The sequence below is a fragment of the Brassica napus genome, chromosome C9, assembly GCF_020379485.1.
Source record: "Brassica napus cultivar Da-Ae chromosome C9, Da-Ae, whole genome shotgun sequence".
NCBI lineage: Eukaryota > Viridiplantae > Streptophyta > Magnoliopsida > Brassicales > Brassicaceae > Brassica > Brassica napus.
In genome coordinates, this window is record NC_063452.1 from 16,858,683 (window position 1) to 16,870,116 (window position 11,434).

The 11,434-nt window shown below is 33.3% G+C and overlaps 2 protein-coding genes across 2 annotated transcripts; both read right to left on the reverse strand.

Annotated features, from left to right (window-relative positions):
• Positions 1-1,937: 1,937 nt before the first annotated feature.
• On the reverse strand, positions 1,938-6,385 carry LOC106357995 (glutathione S-transferase U16). Its single transcript, XM_013797728.2, has 2 exons — positions 5,863-6,385; positions 1,938-2,480 (listed from the first exon to the last, which is right to left on the reverse strand). Exons 1-2 carry the CDS (start codon positions 6,187-6,189, stop codon positions 2,103-2,105), a joined length of 705 nt encoding a protein of 234 aa, XP_013653182.1. The 5' UTR covers positions 6,190-6,385; the 3' UTR covers positions 1,938-2,102.
• A 2,666-nt stretch (positions 6,386-9,051) lies between these two features.
• Positions 9,052-11,429, reverse strand: LOC125593465. Its single transcript, XM_048770121.1, has 2 exons — positions 10,068-11,429; positions 9,052-9,797 (listed from the first exon to the last, which is right to left on the reverse strand). Exons 1-2 carry the CDS (start codon positions 10,098-10,100, stop codon positions 9,180-9,182), a joined length of 651 nt encoding a protein of 216 aa, XP_048626078.1. The 5' UTR covers positions 10,101-11,429; the 3' UTR covers positions 9,052-9,179.
• Positions 11,430-11,434: the final 5 nt, after the last annotated feature.

Here is an 11,434-nt window from a genome sequence, read left to right on the forward strand (position 1 = left end):
ATCTCTGCAACCTTCGTACAATGGTTGCTTTCCAGCATCCAACATATCATAAAATCTCCTAGCTTGTGCATTGGGTAAATCTTCCCCTCTAAAATGATCATTTACCATCTGCTCAGTACCTACACCATAATCTACATCCGTTCTAATTGGTTCTTCTAATCTAACCGCTGGCTGAGGTTCGCTAGTACTACCATGTTCATAATCAGTTTCCCCATGATGATACCAAATTTTGTAACTTCGTGTAAACCCACTCAAATATAGATGAGTCCAAACATCCCACTCTTTAATAACCTTTCTATTTTTACAATTAGAGCAAGGACATCTTAACATACCTGTTTTTGCTTCCGGTTGTCGGTGAACTAACCCCATGAATTCGGTTATACCTCGTTGGTATTCTTCCGTAAGCAATCTCGTGTTCGGATCCAAATGAGGTCGATCGATCCAAGAACGAAAATAATTTGTAGAAGACATATTTTTTATGAATCAAATTCGTGTGTAAATAGAGTAAGAGGGAGGATGAAGATATGAAGTGAATGAAGAGGAAGAGGAGTGCTTGTATTTATAGTTTAAATCCTGCCGACAGACCGAGGAAATTCCGACGGAATTCCGACGGAAAAGGATAGTTCGTCGGAATTTCCTCGGAATTTTGTAAAATCCCCCAACGGCTCTCCAACGGCTATAATATTTCCTCGGAATTCATCGGTTTTTTTCGAGGAACACATTTTTCCTCGGAATTTCCTCGGAATATTCCGACGGATTGATATTTTCTCGGAATTCCGTCGGTATATTCCGAAGAAATTCCGAGGAAACCCAATTTTGTGTTTCCTCGGTATATTCTGACGATTTCATTTTCCGTCGGAATGTCCGTCAGAATACCGCTGTTTTTTTGTAGTGTATGTAAGCCATATCTTCTTCAATCTTGTGCAAGCGTCTTGCTACCTTAGTATCATGATTTACAATATACATACTACTTTTTGTAAAACTCCAACAACAATATAGTACTGTTTAAAACTAACAAAATAATATTTTAACCGTTAGATATAGCTACATTTTAAATGTACTTGAAAAAGAATTAAAGATATAAAGAGTTTTCAATGAAGGTAAATTTGCTAAATACATATTTTAGTTTTTATTCCTTAAATAGTGCCAATAACTAAAGTGATTAAATTATGTTTCATTACAAGGATAAATGATAATTATACATCTATTTATAATTTTTCTTTAATTTATTAAAAAAAATATAAAAAGAAATAAATATTAAATATAAAAATAAGAAAATAATAAAATTAGTAACTATCACATTTTGTTTTTGCGGATTTTCTACTATTAATTTGGTTATCCAAATTGCTTTGGTTCTTATTTTATTTTGATGAAAAACTAAATATTTTACATATTATTGTATTTACATAATCAGTTAAAACAATTATTAACTTTCTGAAACGGAAAGATCGTATTCTATTGTTTGCAGAAGTCAATATATTTATTTCTGAATTATTAGAGGGACAGATGGAATGGGGCACAATATAGTAGACTAATATAAGGACATAGAAATTAACATTACTCAAGATTAATATTTAAATGTCGACCTTTCCTTGGAACGACTAATCTGCCATTTTTTTTTTTTTTTTTGCAACAAACGGTCGTTCTATAACTTAAACTTGAAATGATCTGGATAACCAGGGCGGAATAGAACAACCAATAAAACAAAGGGGTCTATGAAAAGAACAAGCATTCTTATCTAGCGAATCAGCAATCTCGTTTTGCTCCCTTGTGAAGTAAATAATCTTGCAGTCCGAAAAACACATTTTAAGGATTTGAATGACCTCAAGCTCAGTTGAAAAGCTTGGCCAAGCTTATGGATCCACCACCATTGCAATCAGGTCCTTGCAATCAGGTCCATTGCAATCAGGTGCTTGTAAATAATCTGCCATTTTTTATTACTGGAAGCATTATCGATAAATATATAATGAAAATACAGTAGTCCATAAACCATACACATCATTGTATAAAATAATAGCATACATTCAACACAACACTTCAACCTTCACTTATTTTCGCACTTACATACACACGTGACACGTTCATTGCTTTCAACGATGATCTCAAGTTTTTGAAACCGCTGATTGAGCTCTAACCTCAAGCTCTCCTAGAAACTCAACAACTTTATCGATCTCCGGTACCACATTCTTCACGGTATCGTCAGACAAGAACTCGTTGGCCCATTTACAAAGAAAAGGTATTTTTGATTCGTCTAAAAGTTTTTCTCCTTTAAGCTTCTCCCTAGCCTTCAAGATACCAACAAAGCTTCCAAGGCAAATGTCCATAAACCCGATCGCTTCACCTCCGAAAAAGGGGTTCCCTTTGCTTATAGAAACAAAGGCTTCCTCGAGTTGCAATAACCCTCCTTCCACTTCTTTCATGCCTTTCTCTTTTGCCTCTTCCGATTTGGTGATTGCTGCCGCTTTCAGTGCCGGAAACCACTGCATTTGTAAAAGGGAAGTCTAGTGAAAATAGTTGAAGGTGCGTTTGTTTTGAAATCTTACACAAAAGCTTAATGTTTTCGTTTTACTAAAGGTTTGGTTATTCCACGCTAGAATCTTTATATGTTTATATTGAATCAAGCTTTAACTCACTGTTTGGATCAATATCAAACATCCATTATTACATTTTGGCTGATATAATCAGTAATTACATATGATTTTCTCTATAAAATAAATAAATATATATATATATTTATTCGGGTTTATTATAAGGAGATCCGAAAATCAACTCTATCAAAATTATGAAAACATGAATAATCATGAAAGATCCAGAAATAATACTTCTACTAGGTAGTAACCTGCTCAAAGCGCAGGATGAATAAGAATCTATGAAGATAAAATCATTACATAAAAATAATACAACACAAAGTAACAGATATTTAAAAAAAATTTTGGATGATTAATTTCGTTTCGTTTACTACATTCAGTTACATTCATATTATTATGTGGATTGTGCACTTAATATTTAAAACCAAAGCCGCTGCGATATTTTCATTACATTACTTTCCAAATATCACAAACTAATAGAACATATGTATATTAATCATAAAATATTGAGAAAACAATATCTTCAAACATATAAGGTAAGAAAACTTATTTCTAAATTTTGTATGCAACTATGTATTACCATAGTCTAACGTAAAAAGTTCTTCGCTAGCTAATTATGAACTATAGTTTTTCTATATTAATTAACATACCCAAGGAAAGGCAATTATGAATATTTGACTTTGATTTAGACTAACTCAATTTGACTTGGTTTATGGTTTAGATTATATTAATGAGTTAAAATACACCATGTTCGAAACGATTGATGAAAATTTTAAATACACGTAGATAGCTTTTTCTGTTGTCCATATAGTTTCCATCTTCTATCTACTATATTATATATTCTGTGTAAATGTATTATGTAATATAATATAAGGGGGTGTATTGAATTGTGGATTTTAAAAGTTTAATAGATTTGTAAATATACTGGAGTTTTGAGAGATCTGGACTAAATCCCATTTATATGGATGAGATTTAATAAGGTGTACAATGAATGTGAATACGTATCCATACTTTTTGAATTGATTACTAAGCAAAAAATTTCTTTTTTATTATGAATTATTTAATAAGTTATATAAATTATAAGTAAAAGGTAAATATAAAATATATAGCACAAAATTGTTGGAACTGTTGTTTTTTGAACATTATGAATAATGTATTCGTATATCAAAAAACAGTTTTATTTGAATGAGAAATGGAGGTCTAATGTGTGTGATTTGAGAAACTTGTATAAAGTAGAAAATACACACATTGAATATTTGAACTTGGATTTGGGTTTTGATTTGTTAGTTGGACTTCATGTTCATTAACTTAACCTTATAAATAAAATACAGTATATGTTGATCTTTTATATTGATAAAATATTTAAAAAAAAAATCAATTTTAAAGTATATTATTTAGCTTGAATTGGTCAAACAAAAAATAATTTTACTCTTTAAAATTTTGGTCAATATGTGGAATAAATTCACATAATAATTGACAAGAATTAAAATCTCCATTAGGTTTCATTTTTGTTGAAGAATGAAATTTGTGCTTCTCATTATTTTTCTATAAAAGGGATTGTAGGCATTATAGAAAAAATATAGACTTTCGACAACAACAAATCATTTTCTCATACTTTGAATAGTTATGTTAGTATTTTTTTTTTGAGTCTGAGAGTACATCACAAAATTAGGTTCGATAGAGAGTACATCACAAAATTAGGTTCGATATATTCTGTTTTTCGGTGATGGTAAACAGAAACAATATTGTAGTTGTATCCTGAGAATCTGAGCGCTATGAAACCGTCACACTACGGGGCGTTTAAAGATTTAAGGAAAGAGATTAACCATCTCGACTATGCAATTTTTCCTTATTTTTCTATTTCGGTATTGTAATTTTAATTTAAGTTCTTATTATTCTTTAAAAATATCAGTTGTCTTATGGCAGTAAAATAAGGTTTCTACACTCTTAAATCTTTAAATCCCAGGATACAACTACAGCATTGTTTCTGTTTACCATCACCGAAAAACAGAATCTATCGAACCTAATTTTGTGATATACTATGAGACTCAAAATAAATAAATAAATACTAACATAACTATTCAAAGTAGGAGAAAGTGATTTGTTGTTGTTGAAAGTTTATATTTTTTCTATAATGCCTACAAGCCATTTTATAGAAAAATAATGAAAATCACAAATTTCATTATTCAACACAAAAATGAAACTTCCATGGTACACTAATGAAAACTTTAATTCTTGTCAATTAGTATGTGAATTTATTCCACGTTTTGACCAAAAAATTAAAGAGTAAAATTATTATTGTTTAATTTTGACCAATTCAAACAAAATAATATACTTTAAAATGTATTTCTTTTTTATATTTTATCAATATAAAAGATCAGCATATATTTGATTTAAGTTAATGAACATGAAGTCCAACTAACCAATCAAAACTCAAATCCAAGTTCCAATATCTAATGAGTGTATTTGCTACTTTGTACAAGTTTCTCAAATCACACACGTTAGGTCCTCATTTCTCATTCAAATAAAACTTCATTTTTGACATATGAATACATTATTCATAATGTTCAAAAATTAGTTCCAACAAAAATTCTTACCAGGACCGGTCTAGAGTGCAAGCCAGTCAATCGAGCGTTTAGGACATATAGTTTTAGAGGGTATATTTGATTTAATTTTTTCATATTAAGAATGTTTTTAGTATTTATATGTTAATATAATCTACATTTCTTTTAATAGAAAATAATATTTGTAAGAATTATTATCCATGTTTATAGAATTTTTTCTAATAAATATATTGAATAAGTGTACTGTTAAATAATAATTAGTTTTAAAATGTGAAATTTAGTATTAACAAATTATGTTACTAAAATTATGATTGACTACAGTGAAATGTTTATGACAATATTAATTTAAATTGCTATGCAATTAACCTGATAAATTTATGTTTACCAATCTAACGAAATCGAATTAGTTTATAAAGTAATAGCGTGGTTTCTATTATAATTATAATGATATATTAGATAAAATATAAAAAGACATGTTACTGATATTACATTAATCGGTTTTTGGTTTTAAGCCTACTTTATTTAAGCGAGCCGGGTTATGTTTTGGTTTTAATTTTTTTTAGTTTACTTTAAAACTAAAACTAAACAAATTTTTGTAATATAATCGTTAAAAAAGAAAATTTCTTATGGCATCCAAAAAATATTGGACTGGCACTGACTCTCACAAAGAAGAAAGTAAATATTTGGCCAGCAAAAAAACGTAGAAACACCTTATCATCAACGAAGGCAGACCAGAAGCGAGCTTGAGCGCGATCATGGGGATGTGAAGGAAGTATGGACGGGTCAGATGCGTTCCATGTCTCATCTATGTACTCAACGATGTTGAGAGACTCTAGAATCGGTTTGTTGTTGTGGATGAGAACCGGGACTTTCTTGTGAACCGGATTTGATTTGAGAAGAAGCTCACTCTTGGATCCGAACAGATCTTCTTCAACGTAATCGTAATCGACAGATTTGAGACGAAGAGCGATCTTTGGTCTTATGGCATACGGACTGAACCATACTCCCAACAATTTCACTTCCTCTGTCTCTCCCATTTTTTATTTTATTTGGTTCTAATTAATCTGTGAAAAAGAGAAGAAAGAAGAGATATAATGCAAGTGGTCGAGGCCAGTTTGTGTGTTGCTCCACGGGTCTTTTGTTCTTCCTATTGGCTATTCTGTCTGCTTCTACTTTTATAGTCTGAGAAAATGACAATTAAAACATACGTTTCTCTTGTGAACAGAAAAGAAAAAGAAAACTTACGTTTCTCTAATCGTTTTTGCTTTAACCGTAGCATAGGATTATGTGTGTGCTTTTATCATTTTTACAACAACATAATAAGATTAAGGCCCGTTCGTTTGTACATCTGGAAGGTGCATCCAGATGGATCAGTCAGATGCTCTACCTTGATGATGTTTGTTTGTACATTTGGAAAATGCATCTAGATGAAGCATCCGGATGCAGCTGCGTTCGTTTGTTCATTTTTTTTGAACTTACATTTGCATCAAAATGCAGTTGATGACAAAATGACTAAAATGGACATGTATTTAATTTATCTATATCTTACTCTTAAATCATGATTATTATTTATATTAATCCTGATAATTTTAATATCTTATCTAAATTACAATTACAAAAAAAAAAAATTTAAAATTCTGTTTTAAATTTCATAAATTTATTTTAATGAAAATAAGACAATGAAATTATAAATAATGACTATAATTTTGTAAATTTGATTAAAATATTTAAATAAAAGTCTAACAATTGTTTGATATATGATAATTTTAACACACTAAAATCCAACAATAGTTTTGATATATTGATAACTCAAAACCAATTCCAAAAATAAATAAAGATAAGATAATCTCAAAAACTTTAAATAGATCATGGTAAATAAAAACTTAAACATAAAAGGATAATGAGTTTGCATTATCAATTGGTCCAAAGGAAACAAAACTACAAACCTATACTAGAATAAGCATTTGCCACAAAGGGATCAGCAATTCACATTACAAAGCTTCAAAAGACACCATCAAACAACTACTTATCAAACAACTTAGATCTAGTATGGAAGTCGACGTCCTCTAGCCATCTCTTCAGTAATGGAATCTCGTATAGCTTCCATGACTCTATCTCCAGCTGGTACGTATGCAACATGATCATCTTCATCCCCATGATGTTCATATTCTTCCACTCTTTCCCAATGTGCAAAATCACAATCCTCATGGTTTGAATCTCTTATAAAATTGTGGAGAGCCATTGTTGCTGTCACAATCTTCACCCATTTATTCAGCTCATACTTAGGGTGCTTCCTATCAAGAATCCTCCACTTAGCCTTCCATATTCCAAATGTCCTCTCAATTACCGAACGCAAGCCAGAATGTTTTCGGTTGAATAACTCACTGCTGTTTGTCGGTGGTCCTCCTCTAACAAACTGATCCAGGTGATATCTAGCTCTACGGTGAGGTCCTAAATAACCAGTTTTAGTTGGGTATCCAGAGTCTACTAGATAATACTTTCCAACTGGAGGATGAGGAAAAGAAGCTTCTTCCTTAGCACAATATGTCAACACTTTTGTATCATGTGCTCTCCCAGGAACCCCAACATAAGCATATATGAATTTCATGCTGAAATTACATATAGCTAAGACATTCATAGTTGGTTCTCCTTTTCTACCTCTGAATGGATCGACATTCCCAGAAGGAGGACGAACCGGCACATGAGTTCCATTTAAAGCACCTATGCAATCCTTAAAAAAAGGGTAATATCACGGATCATCTACTAGAATAGGACTAGCACTTGCAAACTCATCCCTTTCAGGTTTCACAATGTCTGCTGCAAGTTTCAACAAAGAACTTAAAACCTCATCTATCTTCCTATTCACTGTGTCAGATGAATGTTGATATCTCTCAGCTAAAGCCCGTATGGATAAATCTTGTCCAGCCATCTCTAAAAACATTGCTACACTCTCCTCTAAGTAAACATGGCAAGTCTCTTCTAGCTGATACTTCTCTGATAGTATCTTACATAAGCTATTAAACGTTGCTTGGTTCATGCGAAGAATCTCATAGCACTGTACCTCGGAATCGTTCATGAAACGTTGCACTCGACGCCAACCTCCACCTCGGTTTGTCCTCACTACCTGTTTGTTAGTATTTGTTTCTGCCACTCCATACGTTTCTTCTAAAAGAGCAAACATGTGTTTCTCCTCATCTAGTATCAAATCCATGTCGTCATCTTCAACTAAGAACCTAAACGTGTCCTGAAACCACATCAAGCATACAACCAATTAAATTATCATATATTCACACCGTACTCTGAACAATGATATATATAATTTTCTATGAACTATACCGTCTATAAGTGACAACAAACAATAGAATGTGGCTTATCTCCTATTGGTTCATACTAGTAGTCTAGTACTAGTGTGCTACTGCCGTGTTATCATTGAGTTTAAATATGCGAAAATGTGGGCAGAGAAAAATACAAAAACACTAGACATGTAAATGAAAACTGTGTTTAGAAAATTAATAAGAAAATTTTAGAAACCAACTAAATAGAAGAATGACACGTATAGTCATGTGGGATCACTAGTTATTGGGTGTGCTCATGTTTCCACCTTCAACAGCTTGCTATCTCTCTACTAGACTATACGTACTCTCAACTAAATCTCCAACCCCTTTATGAAAATGACTAAGATTTTTCTTCTTTTCTCTAGTCTGATTCATTTAAATATGCGAAAATGTGGCCAGAGAAAATTGTAAACTCTCAAGCAATAAGTTTACCCAAATCCACTAAAAGCTCTTATAACCACATACCTTACTGTTCATTGTATCTTGGAGACTTTAAGCTAGAAGTGTATAAGAGCTGCTACGTAGAAACTGCTTATCCACAAGAGTTGTATTGCCACTTCAAAATAAAAATAAACATAGACATTTCAGTAGGGTGAAACTCATAAAAATATTGTCATAAACAGTCACTAAAACATGATTCATTCTAGATTTCATACTAAACTAAGACAGAGACATAAAACATAAACAACTCCTCAATGATCTCTGCTTTCACCAGTTGCAAACTCCAAATAAAGAACCCTGTTCTCATCATCTCCATAAAACAAGAAAGCCTGACGATTCGCAGCATCTTCTTTGAGGTGGTTAATTGAAGCTTTGTAGAGAGGAGACCACATCCTTACAGCAGACAAGGAGTGAAGAACCTCCATGGCTCGAAGTTGACTACAACTAAACTCGGGATGATTCTCTATTAGATGATTCTTGTGGGAAAGAATCTTGTCTCGAGACTCAACACTCTCCCTAATCACATCAGCCACAGCTTGTCCTGCTTGTACAGCCCTTGATCTTTTTTTATTAACCTTTGACCTAGAAGAAGAGGGGCCAACATTCCTTGATTCAGATGCGACATCAGTCTCTTGAGTAGGGACACCACGCCTTGATTCATCTCCAACAGCTTCTTGAGTAGGGACATCACGCCTTGATTCAACATCATCTTCATCATCATGATCTGTGTACTTTGTGTCTAAAACATCTTCACTTTGCTGAGCAGACCAACCTTCACCTCCACTAATATAAACTGTCCCAAATACCTTCTCCATCAAATCCATGTTTGCTACCGGCTTGTCTTTAAATTTTCTAGCACCAGGCCACTCCTGAAACAAGAAAATTTTCAAAGTGAGAACACTGTATTTCCACTTTGAATACATAGAAACATTCAAAAAAATACACAGTAACAGTCAAAGAGTCTAGATGATACTAGTACTCTACACAAATTACTACATTTTGTATTCAAAGAAAATTCAAAGAAATATATTCATCACTCTTTGCTTGAACATAACACAGAATCATCATCACATCATTATTTTTCCAACAACACAATCAAAACTGAACCAGTAAAGTTAAGAGAATCATAGAACTTGTACCTTGCATCGCTCATTCCACCAGTCCTCACTCATGTTGATGGATCCAGTTGAAGTAAAACCAAGTCCCGTTCTGTTCCGAGTCAACTTCTTAAAAGAGTCGTACTGCTTCTTGCAAGTATTGTACTTTATCCCAAATTTTCTCCATGGAATTTTTATACCAAATGCCAATAGAACTTATCCATGATCACCTGTCTCCCAGCCTCATTAACCATCTTCTTTCTTATGTTTCCTTTCAGACTCTCATCAAGTCTTAGTTGAAGAAAGAACCGAGTTTGCTCGTCACTCCATATAAGATTCTTATTTGAAGATTCAAGACAATAAGAAAAGCACTTGACAAAACTGAGATCAAATAAAAGATTAGAGTGGAATATACTCACATCAGATCCAGGGATGGATGTCATTGTTTAATAGAATGAGAAAGCTTCTTGTTGCACCTGCTAGACACCAAAAGAAAGGTGGGACACAGGACACCATTAAACAATGTTGGCAAATCCACTTAAGCAAAGCTTATAAAGACTGATACATGACAAGAGCTTTGTATTCAACAAAAGGATAGGCAAATATATTCAAAGAGAACACAACAATGAAAGTTATTAATGTACAGACTAGAGACTTGAAGATGCAAACAAAACCCATAACATAACTTATAGGATATAAGCTAGAGACTTGAAGATAATTGATTCCAAAGTACAGACTTATAAACTACAGACTTGAAGAAGAACAATCTACAAAACCCACAACATTTAGATCCTTGAGAGTCTTACTTGAGCGAGAGAGAGGTCGCCGGAGCTGAGGTCGCTGGAGTGAGAGAGAGAATCTGAGAGAGAGGACCTGAGAGAGAGAGATTCATATATGGTGAGGTGATAAAACTATTCCAAACAAAACAGAAAACCCACAACATTTAAATCTCAAAGACTCTTACTTTAGTTAGAGAGGGAGGTCGCCGGAGCTAAGGTCCCCGGAGCTGAGGTCGCCGGAGTGAGAGAGAGAACCTGAGAGAGAGAACCTGAGAGAGCGAGATTCATATATGGTGAGGTGATAAAACTATTCCAAACAAAACAGAAACCCACAACATTTAGATCTCAGAGACTCTTACTTGAGTTAGAGAGAGAGGTCGCCGGAGCTAAGGTCGCCGGAGCTGAGGTCGCCGGAGCTAAGGTCGCCGGAGCTGAGGTCGCCGGAGTGAGAGAGAGAACCTGAAAGAGAGATTGGATTTCATATGTAAACGATTCAACAAAACAGAAAACTCACAACACAATCTTACTTGAGCGAGAGGGAGAGGTCGCCGGAGAGAGGGGTCGCCGGAGAGAGAGAGAGATTGGCCGCCAAAAGAGAGAGAGAGAGAGAGAGAGAGAGAGAGAGAGAGA